General features: G+C 38.3%; 2 protein-coding genes across 5 annotated transcripts in view; one reads left to right on the top strand and one right to left on the bottom strand.

The window, feature by feature from the left end:
* The window catches only part of CDC14B (cell division cycle 14B), a 305,941-nt gene that overhangs the window by 250,708 nt on the left and 29,964 nt on the right, over positions 1 to 25,269 (top strand). The window lies entirely within an intron of this gene.
* ERCC6L2 (ERCC excision repair 6 like 2) overlaps positions 11,764 to 25,269 on the bottom strand; it is a 65,551-nt gene continuing 52,045 nt past the window's right edge. Inside the window, exons 19-20 of the mRNA XM_063295220.1 lie at positions 17,134 to 17,321; positions 11,764 to 14,390 (exon numbers count right to left, since the gene is read on the bottom strand). Coding sequence (XP_063151290.1) covers positions 13,460 to 14,390; positions 17,134 to 17,321 — 1,119 coding nt within the window. The 3' untranslated portion in view covers positions 11,764 to 13,459. The remainder of the gene's footprint in view (positions 14,391 to 17,133; positions 17,322 to 25,269) is intronic.

The following is a 25,269-nucleotide window of genomic DNA, read 5'->3' as shown; positions in this document are numbered from 1 at the left end:
CTTTGAAAAACCTCATCTGGATGGAGCCATGGATGTCTGGCACTACTGTCTGGCACCTGGTAGTTGGACATTAAAGAAGCCAGGCAATGAAGAAAACCCCTCTGCTTGGCTGTAGGGTTTACTTTGTGGTCAAGAAAGGTACAAATGAGCAGGATAAAAGTGCCTCATGGTCACACAGACAGATCATTTGAATTTTCTCCTAAAAAGGCCAAGGAATGTGGCTTTTGCATTCCATGACTAACTACACTGAGAATAAGCTTACAAAGCAAGAAAGTTAGGATCCTAGCCTATGATTGTATGTTGTGTGTATGATAACATGCTGAAGAGCAGAGTTCAAATCCCAACATGAGCATGGACTTACAAGGCATCCTTTAATTGAACACTGAGCATTTGCCAGTCTCATTTTCCATCTGTAAGGAAGGGGAGTGATCAACATAATACTCCCAGTTATAACAGTCTTTACTAAAGAGATCACGATCACAGTTGCCCTGAATGGTAAAAGGTAAAGGTAAAGGTTCCCGTTTGGACATCCCCATAAATTTGACTAATGCTTTCTTATCGTGTACAGCTTGTCATGGTACACGACAAGGAGCCCAGGAGGATCTCATTCAGGTCTTTGCAGAGATTCTGCAATAAAAGAGTTCAGTACTTGGATGCACCTTAGAAAGTCAATTCCCACCTGCTGATCCCAGAATCAGAATGATTTCCTTAAGCACCCATCTGAGTAGCAAAATCTTTGGAACAGAGGTTCGTTATTTGGAAGAATGCACAACCAGATGCATCTAACCTTAATTCCAAGGCAAATGATTAGGACAAGGGAAGCAGGGTGCAACTCCTGCAATGGTTGCTTCTTGGACAGAAGAAGCACATCTGGATTTCTCCTGTTTGCCCAATTTCCTTGAAGAAACCTTTGGCAAGCATTTTGCTGCTGCAGGGCAGCATCTTCTTCAGATTACAGAAAGACAGAGGGGAACATTGCCAATGGAGATGCACCAGAGCAGCCTGCCACCCCATTTTGGCCAAGACAAACTTTTTCCATCCCTTTGAGGACCAGGATGTACTGGTGCAGGTGTATATGACAGAGTGAGTGAAAAAAAGAGAAAAAAAGAGAGGATTCAAGTGCAAAATCTGGGTAGGCTGGTGATTCCCGGCAAACTTCATTCCCTGCCCTGATTTCTATTCTGCTTCAAGCATTTACATGAATTTTGATCTCTCAAAACACCTTTATGATTTCTTGAAATGCTCTATTTGGGAGGCAGCCATTAACGTAGACTTCTTTAAATATCTGGACCAATATTTATTCTAATTCAAGCAGATCTGGAGCATCATGCATGCCACCAAGTGACAGTGAAGCAACATTGCTTAAATGATAGGGTCATGTTACTTCCAACAGGTATGCATCTTAAATAATATAAATATATACAGGTAGTCTTCACTTAACGATGCTAATTGAGCCCAGAATTTCCACTGCTAAGCCATGCAGTTGTAAAGCAAAATGGTATCACTTAGCAATGGCAGTCCTGGCAATTCCCCTTGCCATCGTTAAGTGAATTTTACCCGTTAGTCTGAGCACCTACCCCAATCCAAGCCATTCCGGGCTTGGTTCCTCCCAGCTCCGAACATTGCCTTCAACTCCCCCCACTCCCCCCGATCTCTGCCCTTTTGAAAGCTCTGCACCCTGCCTTGTGGGGCAGGAAGCCTGGCCGCTCTGCACAAAACCACTGGTGCCACCTGCGTGGCACAGCACCACCGACTTGCACCGCACTGGCCACCCGCCCGTGCCAAGCCAAGCCACCGCCCACCCACTGGCATCAGCCACTCACCCACTCCCACTGTGCCAGCCACTTGCCCACCCACACCAAGCCAGTCACTTGGCTGCCTGCCCATGCCAAGCCAAGCCATCCACCTGCGCTGCACGAAGCCACCATAGCAAGCTCCAGCCTCCCCAGCCTGCATTCGTTCACACAGCTGCCTCCTCTCCCAGTTCCCCACAGCTACTTTTCAATTTTTTTGCCCAGCCACCGCAGGTGAAGCAGAAGCTCCCTCTGTTGACTCCTTTTTGGACCCAGCTTCTCTGGCGAATGTTTCTTCCACATGGCTCCCTTTGGAACGCTGTTTTCGGAAGCTTCTGCTATCTTCTCAGAGCCTTTGAAGGCAGCTGGATGAACAAATGCAGGCTGGCTTGGCTTGGCTTGGCTTGGCTTGGCTTGGCTTGGCTTGGCTTGGCTTGGCTTGGCTTGGCTTGGCTTGGCTTGGCTTGGCTTGGGTGAGTGGCTGACATAGAGCCATGCAGGTAGTGCCAGTGGTTTTGTGTGGTGCGGCTGGGCTTCCTGTCCCGCAAGGCAGGGTGCGGGGCTTTCAAAAGGGCAGAGATGAGCAAGGAGATGGGTGGGGGGAGTTGAAGCACCCCCGCAGTTGTAAATGGGGGGGGGGCTGCCAAGTGTCCAAATTTTGATCACGTGACTGCGGGGGTGCTGCAACAGTTGTAATTTCAGGCAGAGGTCATAAGTCCATTTTTTCAGTGCCGTTGTAATTTCAAACAGTCACTGAATGAATGGGCATTAAGTGAAGACTACCTGTATGCTGGCTGGGGAATTCTGGGAGTTGAAGTCCACACATCTTAAAGTTGCTAAGGTTGAGAAACACTGATCTAAGCATTCCAGGAAAGAGGGGGGACCCATCCTGAGTGAAATAACTTAGCTTATTCATTTTTCCTGATAGTAGCAGTCCACCACAGAACCGTTTTCAGTATTTCACGATGTTTGGAAATGCATTCAGTGACACACAAGTTTTGCTTTGCCATGTAAAAAAATATGGAACTGGCCTCAGACCACACACACACACACACAAACACACAGGGCAATTGCTAAACTCCAGCTCACTCCCTTCGTCATTCTCGCCACCGCCCTTCATTCTCCCTCCCCTCTTCTCCTACAAAACAAGATGATGACTGACATTAAATCCTTTAAGCATCGGACTACCATGAATGGCAAAAAGAGGTTTTCGGAGCTTAGGCGGCTGATTGTTAGCAATGAGCTGATGAAAAAATGGATTACTACAGTATGTGCTTGCCACGGTGAAGAGGAAAGTCATCAAAATCCTTTCCCCACCGCATGCCTTTTTTTTCCCCAAAGAAAAGGCAGCTGATCTGTATATTGTCGTCTTTTAAAGTATGCATCCACTGCTAGGGGAGGGGTCAGAGGACAGTCCCAGGCCCTTTTCTTGTGGTTATTTGTAAAGGCAACCTAGAAGAGATCAACGTTTGAAAATGGCTTCTCTGGTACTCAATGCCTTCTTGTAGCTTAAAAAAATGTACTCTATTTTTATGCCATGCAATGTGCTCTCTAGTTTTATTCTTCCAAGGCTTGTGTTATTTGCCATTTCTAGACAATGCTATTTTTCCTCCTTGAAAAATTGTAATAATTTAATTTTAATAATACGAAGGGCCAATATAGAAGGCTAGGAGAGAAGCATGCTTCACACTGGTGCAATCTCATGTTATCTCTTTAAAGGCTGTTTTCCCCAATTAAGTGACTAAGATGTCCATCTATCTATCCATCCATCCATCCATCCATCCAAACACATACAAGTTTCTCATTATTTTGCTACATTTCCTGTCAAAAGGAGTGATAGAAAATATATAAATGAGGTAAATTATACTTAATCCCTTCACATAAAAACTTAAATGACATGGGATCATTTATCCCATTTACACCTTCACATGTCTTTTGTAATATTATACATTTGACACGTTACACTATTTATCATGCTAGTACTTTCTTCAACTTAACTGAAATCACCTATAACTATAAAACTTTATCACCTGAATGCCTCCCTGAGTGTATAACTCATCTTAAAAATGTCCTGAGTATTGAATCGCTAGCATTGAGTGATGGAGATTATTTCTTTCACAGGCAAAGCTCTATATTGTATACTGTATACCTTTACTGTCCTTTGCTACCTCCTACAGTGTTGAAGAAGATGTTGAAATATGAGGTCACCTATGACTTCAGAGTCTGATGGTGATGTCCCAACAACCCTTGCAACCTTCCAAGGAGTTGCGGGATGTATAAGTTGACCATATTTCCTTGAGACCAAAACGGGACATTGGGATGGCAAAACGGGATGGGGTTAAAAACATGACATTGGGATGGCAAAACGGGCAGGGCTGGATGATGGGCTGGATCATCAGGAAGGAACTTCTCTAGTTTTCGTGGGCTGGGAATCTTCGGATTCCTTCGTTTGCGAGAGGCAAGGCTGGGCTGGAGAGTCTAGTGAACAGTTGTCCCCGACAAGCCATTCCTCCTCTGGCTGTGCTTTGCTGTTATTTTCTTCCCACCACTTCAAGGCAGGAGCCAACTGGCTCGCCCTTTGATCACCACCTATCAGCTGATCCTGTTTTTTTCTTTTTAGGTTTCCCGCTGGTTGAGCTCTGCTTTTTTCCTGCCATTTCTGCTGAGCTCCCCCTCCTTCCACTCAAAGTCAGACTGCAATCTGACAGGTTCGCGAGAACTTTCAAATTTTTAAGTAAGGTTTTTAAGAAAATGGGACAAAATGGACATTTATATTAAAACGAGGAGATGGTCTGGAAATGTTAAAAAAAACGGGACTGTCCCATTCAAAACGGGACATATGGTCAGCCTAAGGATGTATCATAGCGAGAACTTCAGAACTGTGGAAATGAATTGAGTTGCATGCAGGTGGCGGTGGTGGTTTTTAACCACCCTTAATTTGGCTATGTGTATTTTTCATAATAAATATTCCCTGGACAAGATTATTTTAGGTTAAGGGTGGATATTTGGATTCAGCTTTGATGTCAAGGGGTGACTAAATTAAAAAGAAACTTTTCCTTATGTTGGTTTTTAGCAGTTCTGAGGAGGGAACGTTGAGTTCTACAGGCAGACAATAAAGCCAGCTATTATGGGAAGCACACAGAAATGGGGTCTTCTCCTAGCATGACTTACCTCTACTCTCAAAGCATTTTTAAAAGGTGGGATCTGTACCATATACAGCATGTGCAGAACATATGCTACTATAAAATGAAGGTTTTATCTGCACTTCTATTTGATAGACCAGTGTTTCTCAACCTTGGCAACTCTAAGATATGTGGACCTCAACTCCCACAATTAATTCTGGGAGTTGAGGTCCACATAACTTAAAGTTGCCAAGGTTGAGAAACACTGTGATAGACCTCTGTCACTTTCTTCTGGTCGCACCACTTTATGAGTAATGTGAATATTGAAACAGCATGCCAGGAAAAAGAAAGAAAACAAAAACAAATAACCACTTATTTTGCTCTAAAAATACAGCTCTTTGCCCTCAGGGCAAGATGTAATCAACAGAAGCAGGCAACCTTCTCTTTTGGTGGTCTGTTATCAGATGTAAAAACAAGTGTTGGAGAGCTGGGATTTTTTAATCATATTACCATGTGTACAAACTTTGCCTTGCAATAGTCATTGAAAAAAAAAGGCATTCAGTGACACTGGCAAGATCCTCTGGCAGGGGAAACATGTGCATTGTTGGGACTGGAGGCAGGTACAAAAAGATTCTCAAAAGCTAAATTAAAAGTGGGTGAGAAAGGTAACCTTCAGCATTATGTTATTGTTTTGAAATCACTGAAGTCTTTGAAATGAAGGCCCAGTCTCAGTAACTACATGAGATGAACCCCCACTGATCATATGATTACATCACCAGAAGACCTGTAATTGTGAGCAATTTTAACATATCCCAGTGGGTGGCGTTCTACCCATAAATGTGGAAGCACTCTTTCAAAGCAGTAAAGAATGCTTCTGAGAAAACATCATATTGTTGTCTGGTGTTTAGATAGCACTCTGTCATCTCTTTGGAGGACATTCTTGGGTCCTACTCAACCTCCTGATTCCAGGATTCCAACATAGCACTCTGCTGACATGATGAAGTGCTGGAGTTCAGATGCCAAACTGCTAGCATTAAGAGTTTTGAAGGCAACTGCCATCTTGTGACTATGGCAAGCACAAAAACAAGTGGAAATGCTACTAATGTATTTTCTTTAGTTCGTGTAAAGAGGGGGAGGCTGTTTATGAATCAACATAAACTGGCCAGCAAGCAAGCACTAATTGTTCTATGATTGACCAAAAATTGCAGGCATTTATTGGCTGGTGGTCCTCTGCAAGTTCTACAAATTAACTTGCCCGTGTTTTATGGCATCTTGGTGTCTGACTAGTTCTGAAGATGGTAAAGCTGTTTGGATCAGTTTCAGATGCATTTGCACTGGATTCAGGAGGGCTGGGAAATAGAATCTGATTGTCTGGAAGGGCTAACTATTCTAAGACTCAGCCCCCTCCCTCCCTCTCCCCCTCCCCCAATATCCTTTCTCTGTCATATTGTTAAGCTCAAGCTGGAGAAAAATGGATAGTTCTGGTAAGAAAATAAGATGCCAGCTGTCTTATGCTGGATCAGGGTGTTAGACCACCTACTCAGTATTGTGTATTCTAAATGGCAGGAGCGATCCCAATATTCAGATGAATATTATTTCTCAGCATCAGTTATCTAATCCTTTTAATAGGAGACTGGGCTTAGGACTCAGCATCTGCTCTATAACTAAGCTATGATCCATCTCATTTGCTACCAGCTAAATTAGAACGCTCCAGTTGTACACTGTTAGAGGTAGTCCCGCATTCTTGGGATATGCAAGGCTGAAACAACTGATGGTGGGTCAGAGCAAATATGGATTTATCCACCATTCTTTCTTTTTCTGGAAATCCCATTTATTTATTTGCTATATTTTAATTCCACTTTTCAGACAATTAAACCTGGTTCACACAACATGCTTAATTCATTCAGCCACTAACTAGCTAGTGTGAATTAACTTTAGGAGATGATAGCACACAATCAAACTAGCTTGGACAAGGCCTAGTTAAAGTCTTGTCTGGTGTCTCACGAGAACTTGAACCAAAAAAAGAATGGGGAAGACTGCATTATATTGATGCCTCTTCCCCCATTGGCCAGGTAGGCAGCATCGGAAGTGGCTTAGGCACCACATCTGATCAGTGCTTGGGAAGCAGATCGTGTGTCTCAAGCCTTGGAAGTGACTTTTTGAATGCATCACCCTGTCGTTTCAGTCTGCTCTACACCTCCATCTCATTCCTTCAGAGGACTGACCAAGTAGGCCTAAGCACTGCAGTAGTCTACATTTGACTGAGTTAAGTTCATACACGTGCACTAGCCCCGGTACAATTTTGGATTAAAAATTCTTGTCTTGCTCCAGTATTGACTGGGTTAACAGCTTCACACAATCCAATGGAACTTTAACTGATTTGGTAAAATATACTGCACGTGTCAATTAAAGCAGCATTTCTTAAAAGTGTGGATCATAAACCCCAGGGGGTCACCAGAGGGTGCCTTTCTGAGCACCCTTAGAAATCTGATGCAAACGTATGCTGAATGGAAAGCAACACTGCAGTTCCAGTACAATACCTGAGTGTTTGTTTTGTGTGTGAATGTGTGTGTGTTTGTAACATACCGCATTTATCATGCCTGGACAGCATGGAGGCTCTCTGACCTTCACCCTGCAAAGGAATTGCTACTGAATGGAGGAAATTGCAAGTGTGTAGGGATGGATTCGCAAGCACCAAATTGGAAGGGAAAGTGCATAGGGGCTATGACTGTTATTTCACTGTGGCTGTGCTTAGAGAAAAAGTTCCAAAAGCTGCTTACATACTGCCTGTGTTTTGCAAGCTACAGCATTTTGTGAGCAGTTGAAGAGAAGTTGATTTACAGTAATGTAAGGAAGCAGCCATTTCCTTCCTTGTTTTCCTAACTTTGGTGAATGAGAATGGCTGTTTCATTCTTCCTATTAACAATATGCATTTTATTTGCTTATTTGTTTGGTCTAGTGGTTAAAGACAGTTTGGTCTAGTGGTTAAGGCACCAGGCTAGAAACTGGGAGACTGTGAGTTCTAGTCCACCTTAGGCATGAAAGCCAGCTGGGTGACTTCAGGCCAGTCACTCTCTCTCAGTCCAACTCACTCACAGGGTTGTTGTTGTGGGGAAAATAGGAGGAGGAAGGAGTATTAGGTATGTTCCCCACCTTGAGTTATTTGTAAAAATAATAAAGGCGGGATTTAAAAAGTCTTTTTAAAAATACAATAAGAGTTTTACTTGCTATATTGATAAAAATTTAATGATTAAAAGTGGTGTGTTTCTTGCCCAACCCTAATCCCAGTTAAATAATTAGCTTTATTGGAAGGGTCATGCAAATTCATTTTATCACTTTAGTGGGTCCTGATATCACAAACTTTGAGAAACTTTGTATTAAAGTATCCCACCTGAGATATATAATGGTATCTGGCTTGAAAACTAAAAAGACACAAAAAGGAAAGAGGGAGACTAGTTTTTACAGACCAATCTTGAATCCTACTGCCATAAGAAAACCTAAATGTGGTTTCATTTAATTTGATTTAAAATGAATTAAATTAATGACAGTTAATCTGATGGCTGCCCATTTATTTAATATAAAATACACAGGGTGTAATTAAAATTATGGTTTGGTAATGACATTTAGAAAGGTCCTGGGGACCATTTATGGTATAGGCCCCACCTGAAACATGGAGCAAAATGTGCAAGTTGAGAATGTCATAGACATTTAATTTTAGTCTTTGGAGTGAGAAGTGTTTCTAGTACACAACCTTTAAAAACAAGCCTGTCACCTGTTTTAAAAAATGTAATAGCTTCATCAGTTTCGTTTTAGTCCATTTCTTAATCCAATTATTATAATTAAATTTTCAAAAAATAGGAATGAATTAAAGACTTCAGGAGAAGCCTTGTGGATCAAATTCAATTTTTTCAGCACATTTTCCCAAAAGGAAACAAGGAAGAAATTGATCCTATCAGAGTTAAAGCATTACAGAACAGCAATAGAACATGAGCATTACAATACTTAGCTTTGTGACACAAACAAGACTTGGCAGGAACTAATAACAAATATTCCCTTAGCCAATGAAAACATAAATAAAATATTTTCCAACTATTTTAGGTCAAATACAGTGCCAATTAATTATTCCTCCAGCTGCTTGTTTCCAGCCCTGGCCTCGGTCTATATGTTATCCCTACTGGTGAAGCTCACAGAGGGCTGACAAGTTCAAAATTAAACATTAGAGGTTATTTTTATAAAACTTGAAATACCCCCATCTTCATGTTATTCGTGGTGATAATGATTCTTCTAAATTGTAGAAGGAATTAGTTGGGTTTAAAAATGTTTTTTATCCATCCAGTCTATAGCATACACTGTATATGCAGTTGGATGACTGGGGAAACGCTGATTCAAATCCCGCTCAGCCATGTAGCTTATTGGGTAGTTTATGGCTCATTGCTATTTTTCTGGCTAACCTACCTTTAAAACCACACCATGTGAAGATAAATTGAGGCAGCAAGGGGAGAACCATGTAGTCTACCTTCAAGCTGCCAAAAACCTGGCTATAAGTGTCAGAAAAATGACTGAGTATAATTTTCATTTCAATATAAGGATTTATTATTATTTTTTAACCTCTACAAATATTCCTGGCATGTAGAACAACCTTGATGCCATTTGCTCTAATTATCTACTTTGTCTTCTGGGATGCTAGGAATCACAAGTGGGTTTCCAGCACAGGCCTAAAGAAACCATCACTCTGAATAATTCATAGGTAGACTGATAGGATAATTTCTACCGGCTGGCTGTAAGCCAGGGCTAAAAGTCTCTGCTCTTATGAAATACTAATTAGTAGTTGTAATAGCAGTTGGGAATGTGAATTAATCCTCATAAGTGCTATTTTTCTTTCACTATGATTGACACAGCAGAAGCTGATGCACATTAAGCCAGACTACTGGGCCAGAGCAACACAGCCATGTGACCATGCATGATACCATGGGGTAACAATGCCAGATTTGTCCCCATGAAACCTTGTTCTCTCTTCATCCTCTCCTTCCAACAAAGGAGAAGGTAGGATTGGGTCACTGGACCTATGTTTGATGGCAACAACATACAAAGACATTTCCAGTCACGATTCAGTCCCAATGAGGAAATAACCTGAATCCCCCATGAATTTTACTACAGGCAGCAAATGCAAATGTGTTCGTGCAGAGAAAAATTGCTACATCATGGCTTTCTTCTCATTGCATATACAGTATACAGACAATATACCTAGTACAGCTGAACTATATGGAAAATATTTCCCTGGATTAAACCTCTTCTATTTTTAGCAAACTTAAATGTATCTTGGCTAATGAAGGGACAAAAGGAAATCTTCCCAGGACCTAGAGGAGAATCTGCTACAGATCAAATTGAAGCGTATTTTCAGTGGGGCACTCATCCAGACCACAAAATCCACTGCAAATCTCATACAGTATTGTTGTGTTCAGCTTCATGTCCAGGGATCAGAACAACTTCCCCTAGCATAAAATAGCTCCAAGACAAGAACCCACACAAATCCCTGTATTAATATAGCATTAAATCTGAAGTTGCCATTCAGGAGCCACATAAATCAAAACAGTTTCCTTCAAGAAACTATGCATTAGGGAAGACTTTCCATGATATGGTCCATTAAGATCTATGCTGCACAATGAACATTGAAGTAAATAGGGCATTATGGCTCTTAATACTATAATCAGTCAAATACAGTTTCTTCTAACTAGGTGAATTTATTACAAACAATACCTTGGGTATAATATGGTAGTCTCAGATAAATTCATGTAGTATATGAACTTACAACCTCATTGGTTGGGTTATTATTCTACTTCTGTTAGTCAAAAATGATGAAAGGTTAGAGGTTTGATAGCTCACTGGTTTGCCAGCTACCTGGTTTCAAGGAACATCTTCATCTATTCAGCTTTCTGCTATAGAAACTGTGCAAAGTGAAACAGATTCTGTGTCATGGAAAGATTTGAATCAGGCTCATACTGAACTTTACTCAAAGGACTGTATACTATTGAGTTTTATATCTTCAGCCAATAATAGGGCTACATTCATCTGCATAGTAGGTTAATTTATTGTGCTATTTGAACACAAAACATTTGACAAAATGTGATTCAAGCAAGGCACCTCGACCATATTTTGCACCCAGATTGAGTGATGGGTAAGTTATCTTGCCTTGGGCATCTTGTGTCTTCTGGACCTGAAATAGCAGCTGAAAAACTGGGGTAGGCACTTGCAAAATTGGGGATCCTCTGGCAATTTGGTCCCAAATTTTACTTTTCCCCCACTTGCCATCAATTTATTTTCACAAGTCAAGTAATATATATTGCATTACATTTAGCACTCTATTTCTGCCCCAGAATTAAGAAGACACAGATTACATTTATAGATAATGTATATGTATTTACATATATACACATATTGCTAGTATGCACATCTCTGACACAGAAACTTTGAATGTATTCCAGGGGTCACCAAACTTGAACTTCACCAACCTGAAGTTCTGGGTGCTTTCATGCAATACCACGCAAAGGCTGATTTCAACTCTTCCCCTGGAGATTTCAAGCATCTGCAAGATCTCATGCTGAGTTGTCTCTAGGCTGCCAGTCCCTGATGTAGTTATATGATTTGATGATTCCAATGTATTTTATTGTACCTTCTCTCAATGTGTATGTAACTTAGTGCAATGTATTTCCCCATAGGAAGCCAAGATATACTTAAATGGCAAGAAGGGACATTTTTAAGAGAGTTTTATCATGTAGTGTGGAGGAATAGCTGTGTAAGAATCAAACATTTTACAGACTTCATGAGGACACACAATTACACTTTAAGGCTTTAAGAAAGAAATACTTTTATTTTCAAACAGATGGTTTACAATAACGTTATCCAAGTTAAAGTTTCCTAATCAGCTTGTATGTACCTGTCACAACCACTTGGCAATTCAGGTACCAGTTTTGGTGAAATGCAGTTAGGCAATTTTTAAAGTAAGTTTAAAATACACACAGAGAGAGCTGCTCACAGGTAACATAGCCAATGTCATAATATGACTTTTGCTGATTTGTAAAAATTCTGTATTGAAGCCAAACGGTGAAATCTACTCAGCAAAGGTTGCTGAGAGATTTTCCTTTATTTCAATGAGGCATTGAAGTATACTGCTACCAAAAATTTCAAATCATAAAAATTTGATGATAGCAGAACATTGCAATTGACTTGTCTTTTTAATATGCTTTAAACTCTAACATCCAGATTTCTTATGGATCCAAGAAGATATACCACACACAAAGAATAGTTATTCTATTCAGATATTAAAAGATTTTCTTTTTTAAAGAAGTCTTTTAAATTTATTTCATTAAAACACAACAATTCATTTTTTTAATGAAAAGTAACAAAGGTCTAGTTACTATCTGGGTACTTTCATACACAGGTAATCTTAGTTTTAAGTAGATAAAAAATAGTAATTCATGTACTGCAGCCCTGTACTGCTGTAGGGTACAACTATCTCCTGTTAATACACTCTGTACTTCCAGAACATTTTGAGTTGTATCCAAACTTAATAATGCTCAGAGTAGACCTACTGAAAAATTGGAATGTAAATGTAAAAGTCCCGTTATTTTGATGAATCTATTCTAAGTAAGATTCAATTTGTACATAACCCACTGATTCCCAAGTATTTACAGATAATTTTGCTTTTATTTGCAAGTCCAAACACACCCTATATTGTTTTCAATGCAGTTCCTATCTAGTTTTCAACTGCAGCAGACAATTTCAAAAATGTAACAGAAACCCTTACAGTCCAAAGATCAACAGAGCATGATAAATTTAAAAGAATATAGTACTTTCTCACTGCATGAGACTATAGTATCTGCTCTTTATGTTGTGCCCTGACCACACTAAATACATGATCAAAATACATATCACTTAACTAAGTAGAAAGGGAGGAATGTGGGTGACCTCAGAGCTTGCATGCAAGAAAATGATATTCTCCTTAGCCTGCTCATGATGCTGGTTTTTCATACAGGGAAGGATAATGCTTTGTAGGCAAGGGAAAATTTCAGTGCAGATATTTAATTACAAGACTATTTGGTAAAATCTCCAAATCAAATAAACTTTTGAAACCATATTGCCAATTTGCATCAAATGACACTGATCTCCTTCAAATTGATCCAGTGATTCACTTGCCTTTTGCAAATGTGCAGAAAGGCTGTTCACTGAATTGCTTTTTCAAATCAGATAGACTTGATTCAGCTCCCATGCAAAATACAGAAAACGGGGGGAAAAATGCCCTCACTCAATGTTATTTTTCTTTCTTTGCAACTTCCTCAAAGTTGCAGATAGAAAATGGCTCAGAAATAAGTAGATATTTTCTTTCAAAAGATTTCTGAAAGGAGGGTATCCTTGAAAAAGAAAAAAAAACCTTGAAGTGCATTAAGTTAAATTAATTAAATGCATTAAGCCAGTTCTGGGAATAAAACTTAACTTCAGGACACCTGGGAACATTTTGTCTTGTTTTCCCAATATTTAAATTCCACATTATGTACCAGAGAAAGATTCATAATCTGTGTCAGGTTTCTTATCTATTTTCCATAAAAAATTGGCATTTTCCTTCCAAAGTGATTTCTCACCCTCCTTCTTCTCTTTGGACAAAGAAGCAAAAGGCACTCTTTCACACAGTTTCTCTATGGCTGTCACATCTGTGAGTCTTTGGAGACACTCCTCATTCTCTTCATTCAGCATGTCCCAGAAATCTTTTGGTCGAGTTGCTGCATTTTCGGCAGGCCCATTAAGAGGCCTCCTGGGTATCTCGGCTGGACTATTTTCATTACTTTTGAAGAGGTCATTTAAAATAGAGGTGTCTCCTAGCAAGTCTGCAACAGCATTTTTCTTGCAGATTTGAGCCTGTCTGTTTTCCGACTCAGACATAAAGAGTTTTTTGGGCGACGGTGTCCCCTTCAAGTTCGGCTGTCCTTTAGTATTACTTGCAGACAGCCCCTCAATTATTCTTGATTTACTGATTACTGACTCAGATGCCATAAAATCTTTGGATGCCTGACTGTTTCTCCCACTAATGCTGTCTTCGAGAATATCAGCTGGCAACTGTTTATTTTCCCCATTTTGACCCCCAGCAGCCGGTATAGAAAGCTTATCTTGAAATTCTTTTTCTTCTGTATCAGATCTACCTGGATCACCCAGATCTGTGGAAAGATCAGGCTTCAGTTGCCCATGGTTACAAATGGAGGTTTTTTTCCTGAACTTGGTTTTATACACACTGCCTTCCTCACTTCCTTCTGGAACAGAAGCTGGGACATCAACTTCTAACAGATCTTTTAATTCTGGATATTTCGCACTATAAAATTCTTTCAACATTTTCTGTCTGTCTTCTGATGTTGTTTGAGTGATGTACTTTGCAAATTCTTCCACAGGAGCTTTATGAAAAAGATTTGCCAACTCGCCGAACTGCTTCCTGCAGCAATTGGTGAAAAGAAAAATTAATTCTCTCAAAGAACAGGGAAACCAGATAACCATTATCAAAGTTAATCAATGACACTTCTTTCAAAACCAGATTAGGACTGGTTAGTGAGAATATTGTTGCAAAGTAAAAAGGCTAATGTTATGACTACATCTAGGTCAGTAAGTTATTTGAGAAGAGAGAGAGCTTGAGATACAGCTAACAGCATGGTCTGAATTCCTTGATTTATCATTCACTGTTCTTATCATTCCCCTTATGAGATTACTCAAGTGAAAGATGTTAATATTAAACAGGTAAGGGAAAGACTTTTATTGACTGGTCCAAAAAGAAAAAAAAATCATATAGAGAATTTATTTATTTATTTAATACATTTATTCACCGCCCATCTCTCCCCAACGGAGGGACTCTGGGTGGCTTACAATAAAACAGGATTAAAATATAAAACCATTACAATTACAAAATACAATAAAATATAAAGATAATTCAGATATAAAGATAAGTGTTAAACCAAGGTTTGTGAATGGCTACTAAATCATGATTTTAAAAATCATGCTTTGAAATCCAGAATCAGCAAATGTTGGTCTGGAATTTTGCTTAAATAAAAACAAAAAATGAAATGGGTTGGGAGACTGCTTATACTTTAGAGATCGGGTTTGGAATCTAAACTAATGTTTGTGCAAACTACCTAAAACAACCTGCATCAGTTTTAGGTAAAATGCTAGAACAATACCACGAATCAGCTGACAAGGAAAATTTTGCGATGTTGTGAGATCACAAATGTTTGGGGCTGCATTTGAACTGGTGCAGATTTTTTTAAAATAAATCTCTTATGATGAATGGAAATTTCCACCCCCTGAAAAACAACGATGTGTGGATCAGCAATTGTCAAAGAGATGAGGGGAAAAAAACCTCTTTTTTCCCCTATTTCAAAACTTTAACAAGCTTTGAAACAATGTCTGGGGAGAGATGGAGAGAGACGTTTTTAGGAAATATAAAAATACCTATTCTGTGGTTAGAGCCTACAGGCTGAACAAAAATACCACAGAGCTATTTGTTTAAACTTATTTACCCATCTCTCAATACACAATCTTTCCTCTTGCTTCTTATTAAAATGCTATCATGAAAAAGCTCCCTAATTTTCTGCAAACCCAAGCTCTGGAACTTTTCCCAGGGAAACACAAGCAAATTTTTTCAGCCTCTAGCCGCCTGGCAGCAAATTTGTTTCACAGAGCATTTCAAAGCTTCTGATCAGCTAAAAGGTCTTTTCCCACTCCACCTGGTTTCTATCTTCATCTTATTACTATTTATATTGATTGTAACATTAACAATTCTGCTTTTACTAAATTTATTATAGTAAATTTAGTAGTATTTGTGCCCTATATATACTTTATAATAACTAAAGTATGATTTGTGTCCCAATTTGCACAAAAAAATTGCTTTTTAAAATATAATTGGTCCAATCCAAGAAAGAAATTTATTTCATTATAGAAGTGTCATTAAGACCTAATGATCTCAAATGCTTATATGTTTCCTTAAGTATTATTAAGTATTATTGACTGCAGTGAAAGCTAAGAGCATCTCCTTCAATTATGGAGACTAGCATCAGATTCCTGGATACGGAAGGCTGAAGAGAGGTACAAAGTCTCTGAAGGCCATTTCTTTCTTGTATTCCTAAAATGACAAAGGTCCCATATGGGAGGACACTAACCTAAATCTGCCCCATACGAAAATCTCTAGAGTTACCACTTCAAAGAAAGTATTCCAAAACTACCATTTTGTTTTGTTTTCTACCCTAACAATTTTGGAGATTTTCAGATGGGAAGGGGAATAATTCACCTCATGTAAAGATGTTAGTGATCAGGCTAATAAAATTATGATGCAGTGATTCTGGAACAAAATGTGACACTCTCAGCCAATGCAGACTTCATAACGAGTTTCTCCAAAATCCACATGAGGTCAGCATAAATGAAACAGAGGGTGTTCCATTTCCTAGCCTTCTCTTAACAGTCACTTTCCAATAGGTAGATCAGATACTATAACTAAATATCTATACTGTGATTGCTCAGTGTTAGAACACAGGCTTTTCACTCAGCTTAATCTCTGGAATTTTTCCTATATACTACTGGTAGAAGACTTTGCAGCTATTACCAATGGAGAAGGGATTACTACACGATGCCATAGCCATAAATTCATATTATTAACAATGTGTGAGGGAATAAAGGAATCTCTTAAATTTTTCAATTACAAACATGAACAATAGATTCCTTTCAGTAAAGACAAAATTCTGTTACACTAAACTATTACAGAATAATTTCAGGATGCATCTGCATGTTAAGCATGATCACCAAAAATTAAGTGATATAAAGTATTGGTTGCATTTGGATTATTTTGCAAAAAGCTATAATTGTAATGACAAACATTTCTAAACACTTTGCAAAATAAAATGAGTAATAATTCCAAATAAAACTTGAACAGGAATAAAATCTTGTTCAATACGAGAGCCAGTTTGGTCTAGTGGTTAAGGCAATGGGCTAGAAACCAGGAGTGGGTGAGTTCTAGTCCTGCCTTAGGCTGGGTGACCTTGGGCCAGTCACACTCTCTCAGCCCAACTCACCTCACAGGGTTGTTCTTGTAGGGAAAATAGGAGGAGGAAGTATTAGGTATGTTCGCCACCTGAAGTTATTTATAAAAATAATAACCCTAAAAATTAAACAAACAAACAAATCCAGCATCTCACCTGCAGATTTTTCTAGGTGTCTTTCCAAGCAAGAAGGTAATTGAGCCTATCTGGTGAATCCTCTTCTGCTTCTGGTGTACAGGATGTGTAATATAAAGAAGAGAAGGCCTGCTGGTTTCATTTGCTGAATGATCCTTCTTCATATTTTTTCTCCTTGATGAAACATCTTCAGAATTCTGTCTGCTTTTCTAAACCAAATTTGAAATAAAATATTTTAATAGTTGTCATCCTGCACTATTTTTCATATCATGCTTGCTTTTTTCCTCATAGATTGTCATGAGTACTGATGGCGAGCAGGAGGGGGCCTCTATCCAGGGGGGAAAACGCATGCGTAGTACTGAGGAATTAAGCAGCCATTCAAAGAGACACAGATCAGACCCGCCTTAACTCTTGGGGTTTATCTGTCTGGGTTTTCCCACACTTCTTCAGTTTGTTAGGATTCTGTCTTATGTAGCAGTAATAAACACTAGAGACCTACTCCTCATCTCAGTGTGATTCCTGACTGTTAGGACATAGATTTTGTACCACAGGACAAAATGATTTTGATATTATTATGACAGGATTCACCAACATCTGTTTGATGTTTCTATTGGAAAACTGGACTATTGATTATTAATCAGTGTTAACATGTCACCTAAACCTTAGCCACTCTATGAAAAATTACCACTTTCAGTGATGAGATCTTAATGTTTACTTTGAAGTAAAGAGAGCTGTTCCCCACACTCATATACAAAGAGGGAAGAGAAAGAAATAGTTTGAGAAATCAGTTATGCACACTAGTGTTTATATTATAATTATATCCCACTTTTTTTGCAAGCTGTACTCATAAAGCTACAAACAGTAAACAATAGCCAATGGAATAGAATAAAACTTACCTTAAAAAGACAAGATTGATTGACAAGAATAGTAGCGTTAAAAATTAAACAAAAAAAGGAAAATTAAAATAAGCATAAATGAAAACGTGTGAAAATAAAACAGGAATGATTGCCAATTTCAAAATCTACCTTACATCGAAAGATGTCCAACTGATCTGTGATCATTTCACAGTTTTGCCACTTCCACTGGAAAGAGAACATTCCTTTTCCCCTCCCAATATACTTTCAATGGTGGTGGGATAGAATTTTAGGATTTGGGCTGCTCCATATGAAGAAAGTTGTTTTTCATACAACTTAAGACTTTAAATGGACCACAGTTTAATTGGTCTATTTTAGCACTAGCTTTTTAAACTGATCTTTGAAACAATCAAGGAACAGAAGAACAAAATTGGCAAATATAAACAGACATTCTGAAGAAATATTCTTCCTGCTACATTTTGGATCAACTGCAGTTTCTAAACCATATTTAAAGAACCTGCAGGAATCCAGAGTAGACTTAACCAGGCAACACATTTATTTATTTTAATTTTTTATTTATTATCAAATTTGTCACCACCCATCTCCTCCCACCAGAGGGACTCTGGGCGGTTTACAACAATAATCAATAAAATAATAAATATACAATAAAATTACAATATATAAAAATATAATACCTAAAAATACAATTATAAGTAAACACATGCCTTGTCAAGGTTAGCTCCATTTTTTTCCCCCTTCGAGTAAGTGTTGACTCCAGGCAACTGCCTGGATAAGTACCTGCAGTTTTCTTGGCAAGATTTTGGAAGTCGTTTGCCATTGCCTGCTTCCTAGGGCTGAGAGAGAGTGACTGGCCCAAGGTGACCCAGTTAGCTTAATGCCTAAGTTTGGACTAGAACTCACAGTCTACCGGTTTCTAGCCTTTCACCCCAACTACTTTCAACTTACACTAACCCAATTTAGACTTCAGTATTGTCTACAATAGTTGACACCTGGCTGATTTTACATGTTAAGTGGTATTGGGCCTGATTAGTATTTGATGGGAGACCATCTAGGAAATTGGGAGACCACTGACCAGGCTGTAAAGTTGAAAAAGCATCCTAAAAGAAGGGAGTAGTAAATCACTTCTAATGATAAAATAAAACTGTATGGAATAATAAAACAAAACAAAACAAAAAACACAAAACTGTATAGAAGTAGTCACCAAAGGTTGGGCTTGATTCAAGTGCATCTTAATCCTATTTCCCAGAAACTGGAGACTTGACCTAAAGAAGGCAGTCTTAGCTTAGTAATCTTAGTTTGCAGTAGGATTTCTGGCTTGATGCAATCAACTCTCCTCTTTTGTTATTTTTGCTTTTCAAGGTATGTGCAATAGCTGTCTTACAAATTAAGTTATTGGTATTATCCAGTACTGTCTATCCTGGAGGCGGAGAAGAAGGATGATAAGAACAGCCAGATGACACAATTGGAATTCTAACTAATGTGGTTAGGTTAGATGTTGAATAGGGACGTGGTGGCGCTGCGGGTTAAACCGCTGAGCTGCTGAGCTTGCCGATCGGAAGGTCAGCGGTTCGAATCCGCATGATGGGGTGAGCTCCCGTTGCTAGTCCCAGCTCCTGCCAACCTAGCAGTTCGAAAACATGCAAATGTGAGTAGTTTAATAGGTACCACTTTGGCAGGCAGGTAACGGCGTTCCGTTTAGTCATGCCAGCCACATGACCACGGAAGTGTCTATGGACAAACGCCGGCTCTTCGGCTTTGAAATGGAGATGAGCACCGCCCCCTAGAGTCGGACACGACTGGACTTAATATCAAGGGAAACCTTTACCTTTACCTTAGATGTTGAATACCTACCTTGGTTCTATAACCCTGATTTTCAATAGATCAAACTGGTGTTAGTGAGCAACACATATTACTAGGATAGCAATTCCTCATTCCTATAGTCTTAGATAAGCCACTGAGGAATTTAAAAGTATATTAATATCTCAATGCTGAATTAATGGAAAGCAAATATACTAAACAATCATATCTTTCTTAAAAGAATTTTGAAACCTCAGAAAGTTCATTTATTTACCTTATTCATTAAACAGTACCAACCCGCACATCTGTTAAACAGAAAATTAGCATTTTAAAACTTTTTTGGAAAATAGCCAAGTTTTTTTAAGTAGACTAGAAGCCACAATCTTTCTTGTCTTTAAGGGAATAGAATTGTTGTTAAAGTTAATACTGTTCTTTTTAGTACAAATAAGTTATTACAGATGGGATCTGTAATTTGAAGGGGAAAAAAGCACCGCTAAATGTGCTTGCAAAGCTAGTATTTTCCTTGAAAGACTCTTCTCAAAATTAACTGTGAGATTTCTGCCTGAAGGCTAAATAATAAAGTTGTAAACAGAATATATTTCAAACTAATGGTAGAATACGCTTAAGCAATCATAAATTATCCTTGAAGTAGTATTGGAAGGGAGAGAGAAAAAAACAGCTAGCTAAACAAACCCACTAGCTGTGTCTGTTATGCAGGAATACTGGATTCATTTGAATTTGTCAAACATTCAAAGAAAGACAGCCAATGAAGCTAACATCTGCAAAGTTTTCACAAATGATTATCAAGAAGTAAAGATCAACTCATTTTCAAACACTGTCAAATACTATTATATAACAGTGAAAATATTAGGTAACATTTTATTGATGTTATTTTTAATCAAGGCTTGAAACCAGCAAATTTCACAGCAACAATGCTAGATCAAAACGGGGGGGAAAAACAGCTGTGCAAGCTGTTTGAACTTTTGCTAAATCATAATTAATTTGAGATCTTGACATCTTGAATGTCAGTGCCTTTCAAAAATCATTTAAATTAATTTATAGATGCTTATCTTACTGTAGCAAAACAGCCGAGCCTCTTGTATGAAAGGCTGGAGGTCTCAAACCAACTCTCCAAAAAGCTCCCTGGCCTTGTCTCTTGCCTAGGAGTAGCGGATTAACAGGTTCTGCTGCTACCACCTATCATCCCGGGCACATCACTTAACATCCTCCCTCAAATCCCAGTGTGACATCAGGCTTTCACAATCTTTTTTTTTGCTTTTCTGGTTTTTAAAAGGTAAAAATGAAGGAAAAAATTGAAGAATTATTATAATGCAATCTCCTGGCCATGTAGCTTGGAGGGTTGTAACTAGAGGTTTCAACCTACCCTGGGGAAATAAATCAATCTCACAACACATAAACAAAATCAAATTTTATTTTTTTAAAAAGATGTGAAAAGAAATCCACTTTACTTAAAAAAAATACAAAAAGTATATGCACTGAGCCAGGCAGACCACAAGATGGCGCTGCTGTGCTACCAACAAATGTTTTGTCTGAGAGATAGGAGATATTTATAAATAAATAAATACTTTTTTTTCTGTCCAGCCTGGAAAGCAAAGCTAAGGTACACACTCAATATCCTAATTGTAAATAAGAACAAGAGACTATTAAGCTTAATTAGCACCACACAGAAAAATCAGTCAGGAATCTAATGCAAAATTGTGGATAGATTTTTACCATCTGTACAGATCTAAAAATTTTCTGAAGCAAAATTAGCCTGCTCCATTTATCTGGACTTTCTCCAGCTTTCTGGGGAGATCCACCTTCATCAGAGGCTGCTGAGGACATGGTGAACCTCCTAGTCATGCCCACTCTTTTTCTCCCACCTTATGTTCAAGTTCAGTTTTATCTTAAAAAAAAAACAACCTCTATACATAGCAGAGGGAGCTGTGCTGAGATCTCTCTCTGTGCCTGTGACAAAGAAATGTGAACTGGGGCAGTTTGAGCATCTATGATTGTTTGAGCTTATCCACTGTCAAGGAGGGTACATTCACAAGTCTTAGAATGCCTTTTTTTCCCAAGCTCATATTTTCCTTATGAAAACTCTCTCTCTCTCTCTATGTGTGTGTGTGTGTGTATTAATAAACTGAACCATTTGTTTTGTTTACAAACCTGACTCTGTCATTTGACAATAGTTCAATAGTTTCCTTTCATCACCAATGTACTGGATTGCAGTGTTCACAAAATTAACACACAATTTTTTCTTATCTTTATATATCAATTCATTTTAAGTATATTTATTTATTTAATATATATCCTAGCTTTTCTCTAGAAATTCAAGCTCCTCACATCAGGATCTCCTTTCATGTGATCCCTAGAGGCTAGAGTGACATAGACTGACTAGCCTCGAGTCACTTCTGTCATTGAGGCAGCATACAATGTAAGAAATAAATAAATAATCCAGCTCCTTACTCACTTCACCATCTTGGCTTTTCCCCACATTTTTTCCTATAAATAGATGTCACTTTCCTGGCCCTCTTTGGAAAAATGTTACAAACTAAAGTATGTAATAAACAGAAACAGTGAATTCATTCAAAACCCTTCGAGTATCACCTAATTAAGGGTTGCAGCCAAAAAGATATATTCTGGGAATTTTGAAAATAAAATCTGAATTGAAACCACAAATATTTTTATTAGGAATTATTCCAGAGAGTATAAATGAAAAGTATCACAATTTATCAAGATATGCTGACAGTGATCCTTGGTACAGTACTGGAAAAGAAAAACCTGGCCAGTGATTCAAGACTGGGAGATCAAAATTTGAAAATACTTGGCAATGGAGAAATCAACTGTATGTATTTACCACAGAAGTCTAGCCAAAGTCAAGCAGGAATGGCTCCCTTACATGCAACAGATTACCCAGCAAGATCAGCTAAGAGATTTAGATATGGCTTTTGAAGAAAAGAAGAAAATTGATTTAACAACTGAAAAAAGTACCTAATAGATATAAGCAACTGTAAAAGTTTAAAGCAAAGTGTAAATATCTAAGTAGAAGTCAGTGATTGGGGGAAAAAAATGAAAGGAAGGGGGAGAGTGCACTTCATTTGAAAATGTTACAGCACACACTGCACAATGCAAAGCAATGTTACAATGCATTTCATTTTACAATGACTTTTTTTTAATTACACTATATCTTATTGCATTTCTATTTTTTATCTCCTATTTTTGTACAAAGCTTATGCAATAATAAAACTACAATAATCAAATAAAAAAACAAAAAACAAAACTATGCTGAGGCAGCTGGTACCTAGGCTTGACCTGTGGCTGTTATACAGTTGGCTATATAGAAGAGTTTTTATTCAGTTGTTTACAATTATTCACATGCCACCTTTTCTCATGATTCTAGTGCTTCTGAACCTTGGCAACTTTAAGATGCGTGGACTTCAACTCCCAGAATTCCCCAGAGTTGAAGTCCACACATCTTAAAGTTGCCAAGGCTCAGAAGCACTGGTGTAAACTACCAATTTGGTGTAAACTACCAATTTGCAATGGCCAGTTAAGAGAACGGACCATAGCTTAATGAAAGTTCTTGAGTGAAGAATCAAGTGAGACTGAATAAGATTTATCTGAAACCTTGGCTTGTTGCTGACAATACGGGTATTACTGAATTAACTGGACCAATAGTCCAATATATATGCACTGTACATATTCAATGGTCTGATGCAATGTACCTTATAATAGACTTTATTTCTGCACTTTCCTTCCTTAGAATGTTTACTAAATGAAATCAAATCCTATTCCACTACAACCTACTTATGACATTCTGATCCTTTGCATAGTATATATAAGAAAGTATCAGCAGATACGGCAGAAGCTAAGTCAAGGCAAATCTTCCTCTATTTTTCTGGTTCTCAATAATCACAGATAGGGAACCAAGAGATTGGGAAAATCAAGTCAAGACTGAACTGATTACTTTCCTTACCTACACCCCTAAGTAAGGCTATACTTACTTATTCTAATATATATTTGTAACTTAGTTACCGTTGTCAAAAAGATTCAAGAAAAGCTTAATCAGCAGATTAAAATTCTTTAAGGAACAAATTATCCTTAACAGCCTAATTGAATTGCTAATTTATCATTAAACTAAGTAACTAGAGTAAAGTAGCTGATAAGTGAGTGTACGGAACCAAGATTAAAACTAGCATCACTGGCATGATTTAAAACATACAGCTTATCCCTTTATTATACACTCTGGAAAAACTCAAGTTTATATGAAAAAAACTTTTGAGAGTTTGGTTTCTTTTTTTCTTTTTCTCTTTGAAACCACGATTTTTCACTGTCATGGATCAAAAAGTTAAATGGAAATTGGTGGGTTCTTCTCCCATATTTGGCTTTCTTGCTGAACCCAAGTCTGGGACAAATGCTCAGTACTCAAACCTAATGCAGCTAACAAAGCCTTTCGTTTAGGTGACTGATGAAAAGTACCTTCCTAATACAAAACACAAGCAACACAAAAAAGAAGTTCTTAATAACTTAATTTTTTAATGTACAGTATTCTGCAGAGCACTTAAACCTGCGCTAGGCAGAAAAAGGGCACTTTTTTCCTCATTTACACCACATTGCAATAACATAAAGAAGGGTTTATCATTAATCCAGGTTTTACTACAAAGCAGCCTGTTATTTCTCTGTCAAACACTGTCAAGAGTGCCAAGTGTCTGTCATCCAATTCAAGGGATTAAGTCTTCTTTTATAGTGTGATACTTGTACCAATTTATAAAAATACAGATATAGTTTCTTAGCACTGATCACCGTCTATATTTTGGACCGGATTCATGCCGCAAAAGTTGAATATGACAGCTGGCAGGAAGCTGAGGGGAAAATACATCCTGCCCCTTTTCAGTCAGCACATTTCAGTTGCCATAGTGATTAATCCTCAATTCAATGGATATCTTTGTATACTTCTTTTCAGTGAAACTTTAAGTAAACTTAAGTTGAAAACAAGCAATTGACAGAAAAAAGGGTCTATGTCACCAAGGGGCACAGTATACATTTTGTGACTGTGCATTAAAACAACAAATTAACTGTAATGCACAATGCAATTATATGAACTCTTCTATTGAGATTATATAGGCTATCTCTGGTATGTATATGCTCATGTGCTTAGGGGCCTAAATATAGAGTTACCAGATTTCAGCTCCAAAAATCTGGGCAAATTATAGATTTTGTCTTTGTTGCCATCTACTGATCATCCAGATTTCTGCAGTCCCAATCTGGTAGCTACCAAGCAAGGTGGACCCATATTCCCTTGTAATTTTGAATTGTGTTACAGACAAGGCTGGCAAGTTCCTCTCCAGTCAGGAAATGTCAATATGGCAATGACCAATTTAATTGTCCATTCCTACCCATGTTGATACCAAACTGCCATCATTTTGTCACTTGCCCTTCCTCTGTGGTGCAGCACACCAGGCCCTCAACAGCCTGTCCTGCT

Source organism: Candoia aspera, chromosome 2, assembly GCF_035149785.1.
Source record: "Candoia aspera isolate rCanAsp1 chromosome 2, rCanAsp1.hap2, whole genome shotgun sequence".
Taxonomy (NCBI): Eukaryota; Metazoa; Chordata; class Lepidosauria; order Squamata; family Boidae; genus Candoia; species Candoia aspera.
The sequence above is the reverse complement of the archived record's forward strand: the minus strand, read 5'-3'. Positions and strand labels throughout refer to the sequence as shown.